This window comes from Myotis daubentonii, chromosome 2, assembly GCF_963259705.1.
Source record: "Myotis daubentonii chromosome 2, mMyoDau2.1, whole genome shotgun sequence".
Taxonomy (NCBI): domain Eukaryota; kingdom Metazoa; phylum Chordata; class Mammalia; order Chiroptera; family Vespertilionidae; genus Myotis; species Myotis daubentonii.
Window position 1 is genome coordinate 178763838 of NC_081841.1, and position 21568 is coordinate 178785405.

The 21568-nt window shown below is 37.0% G+C and overlaps 1 protein-coding gene across 1 annotated transcript in view; it reads right to left on the reverse strand.

Moving 5' to 3' along the window:
• Nucleotides 1-21568, reverse strand: part of UGGT2 (UDP-glucose glycoprotein glucosyltransferase 2) — a 180331-nt gene that overhangs the window by 7097 nt on the left and 151666 nt on the right. The window contains exons 32-37 of the mRNA XM_059684977.1: nt 20070-20168; nt 18414-18498; nt 12338-12520; nt 10572-10732; nt 9838-9952; nt 6854-6970 (exon numbers count right to left, since the gene is read on the reverse strand). Coding sequence (XP_059540960.1) covers nt 6854-6970; nt 9838-9952; nt 10572-10732; nt 12338-12520; nt 18414-18498; nt 20070-20168 — 760 coding nt within the window. The remainder of the gene's footprint in view (nt 1-6853; nt 6971-9837; nt 9953-10571; nt 10733-12337; nt 12521-18413; nt 18499-20069; nt 20169-21568) is intronic.

Genomic DNA, 21568 nt, shown 5'->3' on the forward strand with positions numbered 1-21568 from the left:
AATTAAGCATACACTGACTGAAATAACGAATATTATACAGACTCCCAACAGCAGACCAGAGGAGCGCAAGAATCAAGTCAATGATTTGAAATGCGAGGAAGCAAAAAACACCCAACCGGAAAAGCAAAATGAAAAAAGAATCCAAAAATGCGAGGATAGTGTAAGGAGCCTCTGGGACAGCTTCAAGCGTACCAACATCAGAATTATAGGGGTGCCAGAAGATGAGAGAGAGCAAGATATTGAAAACCTATTTGAAGAAATAATGACAGAAAACTTCCCCCACCTGGTGAAAGAAATGGACTTACAGGTCCAAGAAGCGCGGAGAACTCCAAACAAAAGGAATCCAAAGAGGACCACACCAAGACACATCATCATTAAAATGCCAAGAGCGAAAGATAAAGAGAGAATCTTAAAAACAGCAAGAGAAAGAAACTCAGTTACCTACAAGGGAATACCCACACGACTGTCAGCTGATTTCTCAATAGAAACTATGCAGGCCAGAAGGGAGTGGCAAGAAATATTCAAAGTGATGAATACCAAGAACCTACAACCAAGATTACTTTATCCAGCAAAGCTATCATTCAGAATTGAAGGTCAGATAAAGAGCTTCACAGATAAGGAAAAGCTAAAGGAGTTCATCACCACCAAACCAGGATTATATGAAATGCTGAAAGGTATTCTTTAAGAAGAGGAAGAAGAAAAAAAGGTAAAGATACAAATTATGAACAACAAATATGCATCTATCAACAAGTGAATCTAAGAATCAAGTGAATAAATAATCTAATGAACAGAATGAATTGGTGATTATAATAGAATCAGGGACATAGAAAGGGAATGGACTGACTATTCTTGGGGGGGAAAGGGGTGTGGGAGATGCAGGAAGAGACTGGACAAAAATCGTGCACCTATGGATGAGGACAGTGGGTGGGGAGTGAGGGGGGAGGGTGGGGCGGGAACCGGGTGGAGGGGAGCTATGGGGGAAAAAAGAGGAACAACTGTAATAATCTGAATAAAGATTTAATTAAAAATAACATAGTGGACTATATTAATAAATATTTTCTTACCTTTTCTTTGGACTAAAAATTTGGTTTAATATACTTTACATTTTCCACAGACAAAACCATTTGTCAGCCTTTAGAAAAGTCGTGAGTTTCTTTAGCAAAAGCATTCATTCCCTTTCTTATGCCTCTGTTCTAATCAGCAATTCGGGCCATATTAAAAATCAGTTAACCAGAACTCATTTGTCCAAATAGTAATAGTTGTGAAATTCAGAGTAGTCCATAAATCCCAGTCCACATGGTCCAACTTACTGGCAGAGTAAGACCCATACATGTTACTTAACTTTGTGTGTATGTGTGTGTGTGATCTTAGTTTCTTCATCTATGGAAGAGGAAATTAAAAAGATCATCTCCAAGGATCCACTAATATAGGGTCAATTTAAACTACGTAACAACTGACTCTACTATAGAGTTTCTTGGGAAAGTAAAGTTTAAAAGGTGGAAGGGCCCGGCCAGTGTGGTTAAGTGGTTGAGTGTTGACCTACAAACCAGGAGATCACGGTTCAATTCCTGGTCAGGGCACATGCCCAGGTTGCGGGCTCGATCCATAGTGTGAGGAGTGCAGGAGGCAGCCAATCAATAATTCTCTCTCATCACTGATGTTTCTCTCTCCCTTCCTCTTTGAAATCAATAAAAAGATTTTTTTTAAAGGTGGAAGGTATAGGAGGCAGTTGAGAGGATCTGATTTTGAATGTAGTGAAGGTTCAGCTGACAAGAGTTGCTGATGGGCTGAATGTGAGATGCATCAAAGATGACCCCAGTGTCTTTGGCTTGAGCTCAGTAAAGAATGGAAATGCACTTGACTGAGACAGGAAAGACAATGAGAGGAGCATAGACTTCACAAAGTTAGACATCTATTTCCTCATTACAAAGCATTAACAGAAAATGTGTCCTGAGGCTTACTTCTTCGTGACATATTCTTATGGTTGCTTCAATTTGCTCACCCCCATGCCTTATGGGAAAGCTATTAATTATGAGCTATGAACCTGTCATCTTAATCCTTTCCTCACCAGATAGTTGCAGTTCATTCCACTGTGGACTTTTCTTTCTATAGTAATAGATTTCTGAAGTAGTGGAAATAGGATTTTCTTTGCAGAAATTAACTTTACAGGCAAAAGATTCTATAATGTGAAGATGAAACTATTTTCCCTCTTTTTGTGTCAGAAACTATTAAAATAAAAACACTATGTTTTTCTTTTTTGTGTGTAATACAATTTCCCCCCCCTACAATCTACATCTGTGGTGCTTAATTGGGCTTATCATGCCCCTTAGGGGAACTGTGGCAAGGTCTGAAGACAGTTGTTTGTCGTGCCTGCAGTTGGTGGGGTGTTGCTGCCATCTAGTGGGTAAAGGTCAGGGATACTGCTAAACATCCTAACAAAGAATTATCTGGTCCCAAATGTCAATAATGCCCAGACTGAGAAATCTTTACTGAAACAGAGTCTCACTTCAGTTCCATTATGCATCCTTTTCCTTCCCCTTATGCCATTTCCTTGGAATTTTCGGTATTCCCTTAACATTTTTCCCAAGAAGCTAGCTCAAAATAGCATGTTCTCTCATTTTTATTCTAAGTGTTCTGTGGGAGAGCTGGCTAAGCTGTCCACCAAAATTTATGCCACTGTCCTTTTCCTGCGCAGACCGATTGCCAGGACATAGCTAGCCACCCAGGAATGACATGTATCAGTTCCTCTTACATCTACATGTGACCACATGAGCAAGTCCTACAAGGGGTTAAGGCCGTTAAGAGTCAGGGTGCATTCTCCACATTCCCTTTTTCCTTTACTCCAGATCATACTATCCAACAGAAAAATTATGGAAACTTCACATGGAATTTAAAAATTTCTAGTAGCCACATGTAAAAATGTAAAAGGAACAAGTGAAATAAATTTTAATACTGCATTTAACTATGTCTAAAATGTTATCAATCAATATGTAATCAATATAAAAATCAGTAATGAGATATTTTTACATTATTTTTATTGCACTGAGTTCTCCTAATCTGGTATTTTACATCTCATGGCACATCTAAGTTCAGACTCCCAACATTTTAGGTGCTTGCTGGCCATATGTGGCACACTACTGCCATACTGGAGAGAATGCATACAGGTGATGATGACCCTAGGCCAGGGGTGGGCAACCCCTGGCACGCGTGCCAAACATGGCATGCCAGTAACTTTTGCTGGCATGCGAAACCCTCTCTTATAATCTTCCATTTACAATTTTTTTCTTAATATCAACTTTTTATTTTTCAGATAAATTCAGTGTAGGTGCATCTTAGATAAATAAATAATTTTACATAACAAGTTATCTTAAAGACCATAGACATGGATTGACGAGAGAGGGGAAGAGCAATTTCTATGCCTCTGCCTTAACTCTCCCTGCCTTCCTAGATCTGACCAGTGTTTTGGTTTCATCCACGTACGCTTGTGAATCTTTGTTCTCAGTGATGAATTTTGTTACGTCTCGTAATAGGAGTAGCCTGACGGATGAAAGTAGTAGCTCGTGCATATCTCTGAAGGTCACAAAATATAAACCTGATGTAAAATCTCTGTCATCAGTGATGCAGCAGCAAAAGTCCCACTGATAATATCAAACGGAGTCATAAAGTTTTCTGTCGGACTATAATGTGTACATGTATACATTAAAAAATAAATGTATTTCTCATTATCATATACTGTGTTTTTGTTGCTCGAATGAATTTTATTATTTCTTCAAGGTTCTTCACATACGTACACCTTAAGAGATATCAAGTAGGCATAACATGTTCTCAAAAAATTAGGGTTGGCACACAGAAGAATTTTGAGTCAGAGATTTTGCTAGTTTTGGCACGCACTCACGAAAAGGTTGCCCACCCCTGCCCTAGGCAGTGGTTCTCAACCTTCTGGCCCTTTAAATACAGTTCCTCATGTTGTGACCCAACCATAAAATTATTTTCGTTGCTACTTCATAGCTGTAATGTTGCTACTGATATGAATCGTAATGTAAATATCTGATATGCAGGATGGTCTTAGGCGACCCCTGTGAAAGGGTTGTTCGACCGCCAAAGGGGTAGCGACCCACAGGTTGAGAACCGCTGCCCTAGAGGATGAATAAGCCACAAGCTGGATAGAGACTATTCCCTGAGTTATGATCCACAGGGAAGCTACTCACAGACACGACACACACTTAGATCTGTACTTGGGAGAGTGTGAAACCACTAACATTAGGGGGTTTGCTACAGTAGCTCAAGTTAACCTAAGTGCTCCTAAAGACCCCAAGGCTATCTCATGTCACTAAGGTATGAGTCACAACCTCTTATGTTACAACACAACCTTAAACGATACATTAGCTATTGTAAATAACACTGCTATGAACATAGGAGTACATATACTCTTTCTGATTGGTGTTTCAGGCTTCTTACGACATATTCCTAGGAGTAGGGTCAATGGGTCAAATGGCAGTTCAATTTTTAATTTTTTGAGGGAACTCCACACTTTTTCATAATGGCTGCACCAGTCTGCATTCCCACCAGCAATGTACTAGGGTTCCTTTTTCTCCACAGACTCACCAGCACTTGTTGTTTGTTGATTTATTGATAGTAGCCATTCTAGCAGGTGTGGTGGTACCTCATTGTCATTTTAATTTGCATCTCTCTGATAATTAATGACGTTGAGCATTTTTTCATATGTCTCCTGGTCATCTGTATGTCCTCTTTGGAGAAGTGTCTATTAGGTCCTCTGCCAGTTTTTTTAATTGGGTTGTTTTCCTTTTGTTGAGTTTATGAGGACTTTATGTATTTTGGAAATTAACCCCTTATCAGATGTCTCATTGGCAAATATGTTCTCACATACAGTGGGCTCCCTTTTCATTTTGATGCTCATTTCTTGTGCTGTGCAGAAGCTTTGTATTTTGATGTAGTCTCATTTATTTATTTTTTTCCTTTGTTTCTCTTGCCATATGCATTATATCAGTCAAATTTCTGCTATGTGAGACCTTGCTTCTTTCTTAATATCATCTAATTTGTTTTGTGTGTGTGTGTGTGTGTGTGTGTGTGTGTGTGTTTTGGGGGGTTAATCCTCACCTGAGGACATTTTTTCCATTAATTTTTAGAGAGAGTGGAAGGGAAAGAGAGAGACACAGAGAGGGAAATATCGATGTGAGAGAAAGGACTGGTTGACGGGGCTGGGGATTTGAGCCTATAACTGAGGTACATGCCCTTGACCGAAACTGAATGGACAACCATTCAGTCCACAGGGCTGGAGCTCTAACCACTGAGAAAACCAGCCAGGGCATGCCATCTTGTTTGTTTTTGCTACCTTTTATCATCTACAATTGCATTCCAACATGTTGGCATGCTATTTTTTTCTATACAATTCTACACATATCTAGAAAAACATCCCTATTTTTTATTATTCTGTCTTATTTTGTTCAAATTCAAAAACTGTATGAATTTTCAGATTTAGACAGTTTAGTCTTCAATGATGATCTTATACACAAATATTTTATACTTAAATTAGTACACAGAAACAATATGATCAGAAAAAGAATGATGATATCTTGTAACTGTTAGAGACAATGAATAATTTTGAAATGTTTCATGTCTAGGAGAATTAAACTGTGTAGCATAGTTAAAGTGCTTAAAAGAAAAATGTAATTAAAAATTCTTCTCAAAAATAAGAAAAGACATGTATTGAATAATTTGAGTGGAACAATTATTTTGGTTATGTGTACCTGGGAGAAATATTGGCAGGAGAATTAAACTGATGATAGGCTAAGATGATAGCTAACTCATGAACATGTCAGCCCACGGCCTTTCTTTCCAAAGCCCTTGTGCAGAAAGAGTTAAACAAGCAGGCCTGAGATTGCTATTCTTTTTTTTTTTTAATTCTTTATTGCTGAAAGTATTAGAGACTGCTATTCTTAGAAAGGCCTGCTTGCAAGGCTGGCCCGTGGCTTGTGTCTGGAACTTGCATTTCAGGAGTGCTCCCACCATTCCCTGGTAAGAACGGCTCACTGTGCCTAATCTGTGCAAACAACATGGTTTATGCTGTACACCTACCTTCCTTCTGGATGTTAGGAATTTTGGTATGTGCCAGGCAGAGGAGGTGCTGATGTGACCAACCCCCAATAAGAATCCTGGGCACTAGGTTTCCAATAGCTTCCCTGGTCAATATTTCATATGCGTTACAAAAATTTTCGTAGCTTAAGGAATTAAGCTTGTCCCATGTGACTTCACAGGCTGAGGGTTCTTGGAGGCATGGTTTTCTCTGGACTTCACCCCATGTACCTTTTCCCTTTGCTGTGTATCCTTTCACTAGAATAAATCATAGTCATGAGCATGACTATATTCTTTTTTAAAAATATTTTTTATTGATTTCAGAGAGGAAGGAAGAGGGAGAGAGAGATAGAAACACCAATAATGAGAGAGAGTCATTGTTTGGCTGCCTCCTGCATGCCCCGCACTGGTGATCGAGCCTGCAACCCGAGTATATGTCCTGACCGGGAATCCAACTGTGACTTCCTGGTTCATAGGTTGGCACTCAACCATTGAGCCATGCTGGCTGGGCAGCATGACTATGTTCTCAATCCTGTGAGTCCTTGTCACTAAACTAAGAAGAGAAATCATCAAACCTCGTGTTGACTCAGGGACCCCCTGACACAGCCCTATACTTGCCAAGCTAAGTAAATACCATAGTAAATACTAGACTGAGCAGCAGTATGCCAGGTGTGTGCCATTCCATTTGTAAAACAAAATATTTCTATTGAACATTATCATATTTGCTCATACACAAATGAAAATAACCACAGACACTCACCAGATCAATTGTTTTGGCTCTTTGTTTGGATTCATCATCACACCAGGTTTCACACCACAGCCAATCTTGAGGAAGAGACTTAATAGCGACTTGGTAAATCATATTATTGGGAAGATCCTACAGAGAAAAAAAGATTTAAACAGAGGTATAGAGATTGGAGTCATAGCAAAAGAAGTTGAAGATGTGATTTAGAGCAGCGGTTGCCAACCTTTCAAGGGACCTCACGGACCACCAGTGGTCCATGGACCACCAGTTGGCGACTACTGATTTAGAGTATAAATAGTTCCTTAAAAACATGTACAACTGAGATCTCTCTATTTTTAAACTTTACTTAATTTGACCCAATCATCTTGTGTCATGAATAAACCCATGCAAGGGAACTAAGTCCACACCTGCCCTGGACTGGACCCCTAGCTCAAGGCTGAAGAAGGCCTAGAAACCCACCATTCCACATTCCCCAAACAGACTACCTCTACCTGCCTTGACACCCCAGGATCACTCACTCACACTGTGCTTGCTATTACTGTCTATGTCAGTCACTACCACATTCTCCAGATTCTGAGGGGATCTTTCATTTTCCTGTTAGAAAACAATGACCCATGAACATTTTCACATTTCTGCCTGCTCAGGGCTTTCTAAGCAAAGATGGCTGGAATCTGAGTGAAAGGATGTTTAAATGGCAAATGAGCACAGTAATCTAACAATAGTGACCTCTGGAGAGATTCAGAGACATTTTCCCCAGAGATATTTATTCATATACCAGGGGATGTAGAGTCCTTCCTTACTCTCCCCAGACAATGTTGGTTTACATTCCAGAGCAAAGGGCATGCTTCCTCTCTCTCTATCCCAGAGGACACAAGGGGTACCTGTGTTAGCAGACCCATCTAAGCTCCAAGATTGACAATTTTAAGGTTCTTCTCTCAACACTCCTATTAAACATCAATACTGAAAATATTAGCTAATGCAACAAGACAAGAAAAATAAATAAAAGCCCTAACCGGTTTGGCTCAGTGAATAGAGCGTCGGCCTGCAGACTGAAGGGTCCCAGGTTCGATTCCGGTCAAGGGCATGTACCTTGGTTGCAGGCACATCCCCAGTAGCGGGTGTGTAGTAGGCAGCTGATCGATGTTTCTCTCATCAATGTTTCTAACTCTCTGTCCCTCTCCCTTCCTCTCTGTAAGAAATCAATAAAATATTTTTTTAAAAAAGAAAAAGAAATAAAAGATAAACAAATTGGAAAGGAAGCAATAAAACTGTCTTTGTTCATAGATGCCAGGATTGTTTATGCAGAAAGTCCCAAGAATCAATAAAAAAACCCTCCTGGATCTAATAAGTAACTATAGCAAGGTTTTAGGATACAAAATTAATATATAGAAGTTAATTGTGCCCTGGCCCAGGTGGCTCAGTTGGTTGGGTGTCATCCCATGTACCGAAAAGTTGCAGATTAGATTCCCAGTCAGGACATAGGCCCAGGTTGTGGGCTTAATCCCCAGTAAGGGGTGTGCAGGAGGCAGCTGATTGATGTTTCCCTCTCACATTGACGTTTTTCTCTCTCTCCCACCCTCTTCTTTCCTCTTTCTCTAAAAATCAATTTCAAAAGTATTAAAACAAAAAAAGTAATTAGCTATATACCAGCAATGAACAATTGGAATTTGAAATAAAAAATACATTACCATGACATTAGTACCCAAACCAAACAAACCAAAAAAGACAAAAAATAAACCCAGGTAAAAATCTAACAATATATGTTCCTCTATATGAGGAAAGAAAACTATAAAATTCTGATTAAAGAAATCTGGAAAGATCTAAATAAATGGACAGTCCATGTTCATGAATAGGAAGGCTCAATATTGATGTTAATTATTCCCAACTTGATCTATAGATTCAATGCAATGCCAATAAAAGTTCCAGCAAATTATTTTGTGGATATTGACCAACCTGATAGTAAAGTTTATATGGAAAGGCAAAACTGAAGAACAACAACAAAGTCAGAGGACTTATACTACTGAACTTGTAGTCTTGCTATAAAAATCTATAGTAATTAAGAAAATGTGGCATTGGGAAAAGAACAAACAGACCAATGGAATAGAATAGAGAGCCCATAAATATAGGAATTCTTTGTACTTTGTGCTTAATATTTTTCTGTAAACCTAACACTGCTATACAAAAGGAAAATCTATTCAATAATAATAATAATAATAATAAAAGCTACATTGTTCCTTCCAAAACCCTTTTCCTTGGAATCCATTCCTTAAATAATCTGGTCTGTCATCTTATCCCAGCCACTTTTTCACTTGGTCATGTCCTAGCCAAGTCCTCTTCAATTTCAAATTCATAATCCCACTCTCTGACCAACTCTTGAATTTCAGCTCACTCATCTAGTATTCAGATATCAAAATCCTTTTATCACCATTTGAACCTCCAATCAACTGATCCTATTTCATTATCATCACCCCTTGATATCTTTGCTCCCTTCCTTTCATAACTTAATTTCCATAGTTAATCATTATAATTAATTCCTTGAATATACTCTCGATTGTCTTACCCTTGATTCACTTAGTTGTATTCACTTGGCAAAATTATAGTCCTGGTTAAATCCAAACCTCTGCACTTTCACCCATGCAACTAAACATGGCTTGCAAAACATATGGACACACACACAAACCATGCTGTTTTCATTTTAACCTCATGAACATCACTCTTAAGGGGGACCTTAATACTGTCGAACAATTATATATGTGCCTATTCATGTACAAATCTTTGTGTAGATAATATGTTGTAGGGTGGGAAAGTGAAGATAAAATACTATTATTTTTAAAAATGTTGAGCTTGAAGTTAAAAAATTTATATGTCAGTCTAGATTTTCAATAGAGAATTCTATAAAAAGAAAAGGCTGAAAATATAAAACTTTGAAGTCTACAAACCTGGAATTGGAGCAGTCTATATCTATATACTGATAATTATTCTATGAACACTTTACTTACCTGATCTAGGTTTGAAAGACTGTTTGGATCTTGACTGAGAGCTTGGTACTGGCCTCGGAGCCTGTCACCTGCTGCAATTCTCCTAAATCTCTTGAGATCCACTACGTATAAGGCACTGCAAAAAATGAGTACTCCTTGATAGCCTATGTTATTTATAGATTTCTATTTCACCCCAGTGTTTGTCTACTTAATATTAACCTTAGATATCCTTGGACCTAATAATAATAAATCCTTTTATAAATTTGCTCCCAACATCTAATACTGTTTCCAAGGGGTTTGAAGTTTGTTATACTGTTAGGATCCATATCCTCTTAGGGTCACCTCAAATTTTTCCAAGATCTCATGAAACTCGTGGCCCTACAAAACAATAACAGATTTGAGGATAGTATCTTGATTTTGTAAACCAAATTTAAATCTTCTGTGGTAGTTAGGAGCGTATTACTTGAGCCATATCACATGGGTTTAACTCGGTCTAGTTATGTAAGCCTGGGCAAGTTACATTAAGTGCTATGTGCCTCAGTTTCCACATCTATAAAATGGGGATAATAACAATATCTCAAAAGGTTGTCATAGAGGTTTTATGACTTAAATTATGTAAAATCTTGTAAGAGTGACTGGCATGTAAAAGCACTAGGTAATTGGTTGCCATTGTTGTATAATTTCTAGGAGAACTGAATATTGGTGATTCAATCATTAATTTATTTACTAAAGAGTAAGAGTACAAATTTTCTTACCTGATATGGTATTTCCTCCTTAAAAGATGTGATGCCCAATATCCTTTCTTCCAGAAACGATATCCATCCATGTCAGTGCGGCTATCACAAAATGGAGTATACCCATAAGGAGCTCCACCCAGATCGAAATCTCGAAGTTCTTTCAGGTCGTGTCTCACAATCTAAATAATTAAAATAATTTTTCTGATGAAGACTATAAAATAAAATCATTATGTAAATCTCAAATCATTAGCTTATTGTAGAAATATAGAGACTATATTTTCTTCCAGTTCTTCCATTTAATGAGTTTACAAAGTTTCTATTTTTTTCTCTTGTCCTCACAAATTAAAAAAAACTAAAATTTATATACCTAGTCAACATGACTCATTAATAATAATTATTACATCATTTTTATCAAGATATTTTATTTATTGATATATTTTTATTGATTTCAGAGAGGAAGGGAGAGGAAGAGAGATAGAAACATCAATGATGACAGAGAATCATTGATCAGGTGCCTCCTCACACCCTGTATTGGGGATTGAACCTACGACCATGTGCCCTTGACTGGAATCAAACCTGGGACCCTTCAGTCCTTAGGCCAACGCTCTATCCACTAAGCCAAACCAGCTAGGGCTCATCAATATATTTTAAACAAAATATATTTTGGGAAGGAACCAAATATTAGACAAGTGCATACACTAAGTTTCTCAAGGTATGGATTAATGATTCAAAATCATTTTTATGATAAATCTCCATTATTATATATTGGCAAACATTAGTTTGAATCATAAAGAAAAATCTCTTGATTACCTTCAATAGCTTTAATGCAATAATGTTTGTATGTTTCATTTTTTAATAGACTGCAGCCTGCTGGAGAAATATCACTGTATATGTTGTGTGCAGGTAGGAGAAATAAATGTTTTTAGACAGTAGGATTGGAAATGCTTAGATCATCACCTGCATTTGCCTGCTTTCTTAGTTTTTAATTATAATGATTCACATTTATCAATTTGGAAAATAATACAAAAAATAAGAGTTAAGATATAAGTAAAATCTAATATAGAATTTGAAAATATACTTTTTGTCCTAAATATTAATACTACCTTGTACATTTAATTCATATAACATTAATATTTACATGCTACTGTTATTTTTTAAAATTTGTGTATTTTTTTTTTTTTTTTTTTGGCCATTAATGATTACAAAGGTATGCAAGGAGGAAAGGGGAAAAGTCATAATTTATGGATAAATAAATTTTGAAAGCTGAGAGCCACAATTGTTTTGGGGCCAACTTTGGTACTCCCCCCTGGCCCCCGCCCCCGTTAAATGATAGGATGATGAGGATTTGGTTTCTGGCTTAATGCCAAAGAATACTATTGCAAGTGGAAGAGTGAGAGTTGTGTGTAATTGCTAAGTTTTCCGGCAAGAACAGCTCATTATACAACTATCAGCTCATATTCATAGGAACTCATATAACTTTTATTATGACTAGTACAAGTATTTTATTTTTAATACCAAAATTAAAAAACTATTACTTCAGAGAGAAAACTGCCATGTCCTAAATAATAAATGGTCTTCCTTGCAATACCTTTAATTTTCCCCTGAAATTCTCAGTTTTTTTAAAAAGATGCTTTGCCTTTGTATCACAATCACATCTTATTTGTTTATGTAGCATGGCAACAAAGATAACGATAAATACCAGCAACATAAATTGAGTCCCTATACTAAATAGACATGTTAAAAAGAGTTTAAGTACTAATAAAAACAACAGTTTATCTATTTACCTGGTCAGCATCAACAAAAATGATTTTGTCCACTGCTAGAGGAAAAAGGACATCAAGGAAAAGAATTTTGTAGCCCCAAATAATCCTTTGTTTTTCTGTCTGTTGGTGAAGCCAGCGAGGCCACTTATATTGGACTAGTTCATATTGGAATCCATATTCCTTAGCCATGTAAGGAATTACCTCCTAAAAAATACACATACACACATCAAAGAATATGTTCAAGGAAGAAAGCAGTTTTAGTTTTAGAGAAAAAGTTATCATTTAAAGGTAGAGTTTAATATATATATAATACATAGACACAGATAACAGTACAGTAGGTCCTCGGGTTGCTTCTGAGATCGGTTCCTACGGCACGACGTAATGCGATTTTTTTCTAAGTCAGAACCCACCTACGTCATTCACATGGAGCACATACACAGCAGTAATGAAGTGAGACAGTAAAAAAAATTTCAAAGAAAAATAACAATTTTTAACCTTTACTTGTGGTAAATAATAAAAAACAGAAAGCACATATGGACATATGTCAAAATAACAGAACTTTTTTTTTGTTATAAATAAATGGGAGATGGCAACATACTAACGAAAAGACGTACATCGAGTCTGACATAACCTGAGGGACTGTCTGTATGGTGATAGAGGGAAAGGGGTAAGGACTAGGTGGGGGTGGGAACTTGGTGGAGATGGGCAAAGGGGAGGAAATGGGGATGAAAAGAGACTGCTTAGGGTGATGGGCACAGGATGCAGTGTGCAGATGATGTTTTATTGAGTTGTACACTTGCAACCTGTATGGTTTTGTGAACCAATGTCACCCCAATAAATCTGTATATATAAAAGGCTATTGTGCAAAGTGTCCCCTTGGTAGTTCAACCGGGAGACCAGGAGTTCGATCGCTTATGATGTGCGCTGACCACCAGGTGGCAGTGTGGAACATGGCAGGCAACCAGCAGCAGCAGGGCACTGAGGGAGCAAGGGAAGGAGGAGGCAGGGAGATGGGGAGACAGGGGGAACCTTGCGGTGGCAGCGCATGGGTTGCAAGGGAAGGAGGCGGGGAACCTGATCGGCCCTGATCGCTGGCCAGGCCTAGGGACCCTACCTGTGCACGAATTTCATGCACCGGGCCTCTAGTTAAAAAATAAAATAAAAGGTAGCATTTACTATAAAATGGTTTACAAGTTGATAAATGTCTAAATACTACTTCTCCAACTTATACCTATTAATGAGAAATATGAAAATGCTGGCAAATATAAAGAGACAAGTATACATACAACCAATAATTAAATGACATTAAAAATAGGTATATTCTATTAATTAGCAAGCTTATTAACTAAGATAAATGTTCCCATATTTTTACAACTAACGTTAGACTTGAGAACACCTGACTATAGAAGAAAAAGCCTCTGGATCTTGGAACACCTATGCATCAAACAGTTTATATCCAGGGTAGGGCAAAAGGTTTACAGTTGTTCATATGGAAAATAATACAATAATAAATAATAATATAAGAATAAACTCTGTGCTTTGCATACTCACAAATGTAAACCTAGTTTTGCCCCATCCTGTATACCAGTATACCAACATGTTTGTTCATCAGAGAGATAAAAAGATGAAGAGGATGTACAAAAAACATAAAATGAGTCATAAATTGATAAATTAGATTCTCTAACCTGAGTTTCATGTTTGAGATTTATGACTAATTTATTTTTTTTATTTTTTTTAAATATATATATATTTTATTGATATTTTTACAGACAGGAAGGGAGAGGGATAGAAAGTCAGAAACATTGATGAGAGGGAAACATCAATCAGCTGCCTCCTGCACACCCCCCACTGGGGATGTGCCCGCAACCAAGGTACATGCCCTTGACGGGAATCGAACCTGGGACCCATGAGTCCGCAGGCTGATGCTCTATCCACTGAGCCAAAGCGGGTAGGGCAATGACTAATTTAATGATTAAAAATACAAGATAGTTATTGTGGTCTAAACATTTTATATTTGATTTAGTGTTTTACAGGGTTAGAGTATTTTATTCTGCTTAAAGCAGAGCAGTTAATGAAATAGTGTTGGTTAAGTTTATTAAGATCCCAAAACCTGAGAGGGAGGATGATAAAGGAGTGGGGTGAGATGGGTTAGCAAACATGGAATTTGCATTCATCTCCTCAGTTCTCATCTGTGGCTAGTTTCTGATTATAGACTTACTTTAATTTTCTTCATTTTTTTGTAAGAACACTGTAGATTTAAATTATGTTCTTTACTATACACATCAGTGAACTGAAATGTTGAAATTAGAGCTAGACCAGTTTCTGGGAATCATTGCTTTGGTTTCAAAATTTTAAAAATATTAGATGAAATTTAAAAAAACCTTTTTTATTCAGCAAATATATATTTAAAAATATTCACCAAGCATGTATTACATGCAAGGCACTATTCTAGGCCAAGGACACAGTAGTAAACAAAACAGATACAAATCATGGCCCTTACAAACTTTCATTTTAGAGGTAATGGACAGAACATAAAGTTAGTATATTGAAGATAGTTATAGAAAAAAATAAAAAGAGAAAGAAAATAGAGTGATAAATCAAAAGGGATTGTAATTTACATAGTGTGGTCAGGAAAGAATTATTCCCTAAGTAGATATAATTTAGCAAATATTTAAAGGAAAAGAGTAGGCATTTTAAAAAATATATTTTTTATTGTTGACAGTATTACAGATGTGTCCATTTCCCCCCCTTTACCCCCTCCTCTTAACCCTCCCCCCTTCCCCCTAGGTCTTCACACCCTATTACCCATGTCCATGGGCTATGCATAAAAGTATATAAGTTATTTGATTTATTTCTTCTTGCCCCCCGCCCCCCGCCCCAACCCTGAGGTATTTCTTTTAATTGAAGGAAAATTTTCATAATTTCTGTTTCTGGCTGGTGGACACAGAGATGTAGACACAGGTGTTTTAAGTTTGTAAAAATTCATCAAACTGCAAACTTATGATTTGTACACAGTATAATTCACCAAAAAGTTGTAAAAGATTAAAATTTTGAGGGAAAGAAACAAAATTACAAAAAAAGGAAAATATTACTTCAGATAGGGTATTATTACTTTTGACCATGTAATACAAGACTTTTAATCCAGATGTAGCACTGTATTTCTAGTAAATATCATTTCCCACTAAGAGACTCTATCATCTCAGTTTATTTAGTGTTGCATCCCCACTTACCTAGTAGAATAACATGTTAAAAGTTTAGTGAAACCTAGTGTAACTTCTTGGTTATGTCTATGGGTTTTTTTTGCAGTTTTTGTCTACTGTTGAATGATCACATGAGTGTTAAGCACCTGGGCTTTGAGGTCAGAATGCTAGAGTTCAAATCTCAGCTATGTTCCTAATTAGCTGTTTGATCTTGGGTCTGTGCTATAAAGGACAAATCTTGCTTAAAAAAAGGTTGGGATCTTTGCCCCTGCCTCCTAGGAGGTAACCTGTATCCTTGGAATGTGCTGCCTAATAAAAATGCCTTGATTGACCTGGGCACCTTAGGCCATGCCAATCTTTCCAAAGATGTGATTTACAGCAGGGACCTCGGGCCACTAGGTATTAGCTCAACCTCTAGACTGGAGGCTAAGGTCGGCCACTGTGGCCATCAGGTGGGACTATGTAGCCAACCCCAATAAAAACTCTGCAAACCTCTAGTTGGCAATACCCCATATGTACTGTCACACATTTCTGCTGGGAGAAATAAGCTCTGTCCACATGACTCCACTGGGAGAGGACAACTGGAAACTCTGGGTCTGGTCTTCCATGGACCTTGTCCTATCCATCTCTTTGCTTTGCTGATTTTAATCTTTATTCTGTAGCTGTAATAAACTAAAACTGTGAGTATGATTGCTTTTCTGAGTTTTGTGAGTCCGGCTGGTGAATTATTGGACATCAGAGTGCTCTTGGATACCTGACGATATAGGCCAGTTATACAATTTCTGAGTCTTGGTTTTCTGGTCAAGGACTTTATGAACCACAACTGAATAATGTAAGTAAGTTAGCAATGCGCCTTAATGTGCAATATTAAGGAATAAAAGCATGGTTGGCTATTTTTATGTCTGCCTTTACCACTGGTTTTGGTTTATAAAAAGTGAACTCCTTTGAACTGTTGCTAAATGAGACTCTAACTTCATGGAATCTAATTAATTTGTAGGGAGGATAGAAAAGAACAGGGCATACTTTGCAGCAGGATTGTAGGGGTGAGTAAAGGGGAACATATGTTGGCCATCTGAAAACTTCTAAATACAAAATGCCTCAGACTTCTAAATATAGTGTCTATACTACCACAGCAATAAATGCACTGCCCAAAGATAAAGGAGCTTGTTCCTGGTACTGTCAGGCTATTTTCTATGGTACAATGCTCATTTAATATTACTGTTCCTGCCTATCTTCGTAAAAAGAATCTAATTCTTTTTGTTGGCCATCTGTACATATTTTTCATTGCTAAATGTTACTAAATTATCATTATCATGAAAAACCACTAATCCCTCTGATTTTGAGTTTACTTAAAAATAAGCCATCTCTTGCTGTCCTTTTAAACACTTCCTTAAATAAAAATGGCATAGAAAATTTCTTAAGCTAGATAAAAAATGATGAATACCAAAGTTTTAAAATTGATTTAAAAACAGAAATTTGAGTAAATATACATTGAGTAAATATACATAGATTACTCTACCCTCCAAAGCTATCATTTAGAATCAAAGGACAGATAAAGAGCTTCCCAGACAAGAAAAAGCTAAAGGAGTTCATCACCACCAAACAAGTATTACATGAAACTAGAGTCCTGGTGCATGAAATTTGTGTATGGGGGTTGGGGGTTGGGGAGGGAGTCCCTCAGCCCAGTCTTCACCCTCTCCAATACGAGACCCCTTGGGGGATGTCTATCTGTCTCACAATTCGGGACCGCTGGCTCCTAACCGCACACCTGCCTGCCTGCCTGCCTGATCACCCCTAACCACCTCTGCCTGCCTGCCTGATCACCCCTAACCACCTCTGCCTGCTGGCCTGATTGCCCCCTAACTGCTCCTCTGTTTACCTGATCACCCCCTAACTACTCTCCCCTGCCGGCCTGGTGGCCCCCTAACTGCTCTCCCCTGCCAGCCTGATCACGCCCTAACTTCTCTCCCTGCTGGCCTGGTGGCCCCCTAACTGCTCTCCCCTGCGGGCCTGATCGCCCCCTAACTGCTCTCCCCTGCTGGCCTGATCGCCCCCTAACTGCCTCTGCCTCGGCCCCTGCCACCGTGGCTTTGTCTGGAAGGATGATCGGAAGATGTCCACTCTAATTAACATATTACCCTGTTATTAATATAGATGTTAAAGGGTCTCTACTTGAGAAGATCAAAAATATAAACAATAAAATGGCAATAAATATATACATATCAACAATTGAATCTATAAACAAATTGAACAAGCAGAACAAAAACATATTCATAGATAGAGAACTTTTTGTTGGTTGCCAGATGGTAGGGGAATTGTGGTGGGTGGGCACAAAAAAAGGTGAAGGGAATAAGAAGTACAAATTGGTTGTTACAGAACAGTTATGGGGATGTAAAGTACAGCTTAGGGTAGCGGTTCTCAACCTGTGGGTCACGACCCCTTTGGTGGTCGAACGACCCTTTCACAGGGGTCACCTAAGACCATCCTGCATATTAGATATTTACATTACGATTCATAACAGTAGCAACATTACAGTTATGAAGTAGCAACGAAAATAATTTTATGGTTGGGTCACAACATGAGGAACTGTATTTAAAGGGCCAGAAGGTTGAGAACCACTGGTTTAGGGAATATAGCCAATAATATTCTAATAACTAGATGTGGTGCTGATGGGTGCAAGATTTATTGGGATGATCAAGTATTAACATGTAATGTCTGGTCACTGGGGTGTACAAAAAATTTAAAAAAATATAAAAAATTAATAAAGATAGAAATTTGAGTAAATATACATTTCAAAACTCATTCTGAAAAAAAAAAGTTATATGAACTTACAATGACATAAAGAATTTACTATTTAAACATTAACCATTCTATAATAAAAAGATGAATGTACTTACTTTAAATGTTGGTGACAGATAATTTTTTAGGAACCAAAATTTCACTGGTGTTTTGGTGTTACGTAAAACAGAAAGCATCATAATTCTGTAAAAAAGAGCATTAAACCAACCAAGTTAATATCAATAGTTTATCCTACTTTGCATAAGGCTTTTAAATATTTAAAGGTATTATTAGAAGTTTTTCACTATGTATTATAAAGAAATAGGCTAAAGGACCTTCAAATATTATGGTTGTTCATCAAGTATGCAATGTGTAAGTCTATATGTTTACCGAGGGTTCCTGATCTATGATGGTTTGATTTATGAATTTCCAACTTTAAAATGGTATGAAAGCGATACACATTCAGTAGAAACTGTGCTTCAAATTTTTAATTTTGATTTTCTCTTGGGCTAGTGATATGTGATTTAGTGCTCTTTCAGGATTCTGGGCAATGGCATGACATGTTTCTGTCTAATTGTATGTATGCTAATGTAAGTGTTCTAAGCACATTTAAGGTAGGATAGGGTAAGCTATGATGTTCAGTAGGTTTGGTGTATTAAATGCATTTTTTAATTATGAGGGATGGGGAACCTTTTTTCTGTCAGACCCCTTTGGATAGTTATAACATCATTCGAAGGCCATACAAAATTATCAACTTAAAAATTAGCCTGCTATATTTGGTCAAACATTTAATTAACTCACTCCTAATGCCTTGGCAGGGCCAGACCAAATGATTTCCTGGGCCTTATATAGCCTACGGCTGGACATTCCCCGCCCCCTCCTCCTACCCCCGCCTGGTTTATTGAGACATAATCCTATTATAAATCAAGGAGCATCTGTATACATATATTTGTTATACATGAAATTGCTTGCTTTTTGACTGTTTCAGCTTGCAAACAAAAAAGTTAATCTGAAATAGTCTTGATGAGCTGAACTACAGTCCAATATTGGCTCTTCTACTGTGTCAATAACATCAGGTGTGAAAAACGTGAAGAGCTGAATGATCTGTCTATATTGATAAATTCAATGGACAGGGCACTTGTTTTGTTCTAATCCTCTGACCGGAGAAGGTATCTAAAGTTCCATCTTAAAATATAAACACATATTCAAACATTTCTGAGGCATTCTCTGAGATTCTTCATTATAAACAGTTAAAACAACAACAGTGCTTTGTAGTTTGTAAATATGCTTTTCTCCTCTGACTTCCCCTCCTCCTTTTATGTAAAACAAGACATTTCTTCATTGGAAAAGGGAAATTTACAGTATATACTTTTTATTAATTATATTGTTATAAAATAAGTCCATTTTCTAGTCTTAAATACTATCAGTATTCCAAATCAGTCAAATTCATGAAATTTATTATATTTTAAAAATATACCTCCCTCATAATTTTAGGTGAAAAAAAGCAAGGTGCAGAACAGTGTATAAACATTGTTACTATTTGGGTAAAAATAAATTTATAAAATAAAAAATATATATATTTACTTGTCTACACATCTTTGGTAGGACATAAAAATAATATTGGTTACCTGTGGGAAAGGGAACTGGGCATCAAGAAAAGGGAAGAGGAAGATTCTTTTTACTATATATAATTTTATTCTTTTGAACTTTAGAAATTCTTTTTGAATCAAGTAAATGTACTAGGTTTAAAAACATTAGATAAAAAGTATACCTACCTTAAAAAGCGTTCATATAAATGGCCAGAAGCAACTGAGAAAATGTTCAGAACGTCTGTTTCCTTTTTGTCTTTTTCTTTATGCAAACTTCTTGTGAAACTTGGAATAAAAAAAGTAGTGATTGACGGTTTCAAAAATATATCTGCAAACTTTATATACCTAAATACTAAATTTGGTAAGTAATAAAAACAGGACTACCTTTCAAAGTAATTTCACTGAAACCAGTTCTAAATATTATGAATTATTAATATTAAAACATATGACATTATAACAAAGTTTTTATGATTACAAAATTTAAAACACAGAATGTAATTATATTGTCTCTAGGTTAATTAGGTAATATCTTTGAATCTTTCTGAGTTACAAATGTTTTTTGAGAACAAAGAATGAGTTATAGCATGCTATGGCCATATAAAATCATATTTATTTATTTAATCCTTACCTGAGGATATTTTTCCATTGATTTTTAGAAAGAGTGGAAGGGAGGGGAAGAGACACAGAGAGTGAAACATTGATGTGAAAGAGACACATCAACTGGTTGCCTCCCACAGGCACTCGGGCCAGTACTGGCGATTGAGCCTGCAACCGAGGTACATGCCCTTCACCTGAATCAAACCCAGGACTCTTCAGTCTGTGGGCCAACTCTATCCACTGAGCCAAACCGTTAGGTCTGAACTGACATTTTAAATAGGCCAATAGTGAGGGAAGAAACAGACTGTACAAGTGTGTAACTACAGCACAGTTAGACTTTTTCTATGTGGTAATAGTAAGTTCTGAGTGCTGGTGACATGGCTCCCCTAGGATAAAATGTTATAAATAAAAGCTGCCTACAATTTAGAGTTCTTCTGGCCAGTTATAGTCACCATTCCACACAGGCTATACTCTGGGTGTGTCTCCACGAGGAGCAAGAGACAATGGGAGCCACATCCACTCACTGGCTTCCTCTGGGCCCAGCTCTCATTTACACCACTTTCAGGACTTAAATCAGCCTTTTATATGTCCCATCTCATGTTCAAAAGTGACTGCATTTTTTATTTCAGGTATTCATAATGAATTGATTTCTTCTTTTTCCTTCCATTTAAAATTATTTAATTAAAAATTTCATTTTTATATGCACAGATATTTAAAATGACTAAAATTTGGAAAGCTAAACAACTTACAATCATCATGGATTATATTTTGCCAAATAGGAATTGTTATGACAAAAGCATTTTTCAAATATTTTTTATGGTAATCTCCCAAATAAGAAAAACACAAGTTGATTCAGTGAGAAAAAAATCACTCTAAGTTAGGATAAAACTAAGATAAGCAAAGTAAAAGCAGTATACGAAACACTTACATACTTGGAGGAGTTGCCATCTCTGTAACAAAGCATCATTTTGCTTTTGGTACCCTTTGGTTAAGTAAGTTGCTATGCTATACTTGAACAGTTATCTTTATTCATTCAGTCTACCTTCTGGCTTTAATGGAAGCTCATGCACAGATACTCTTAATGCTCA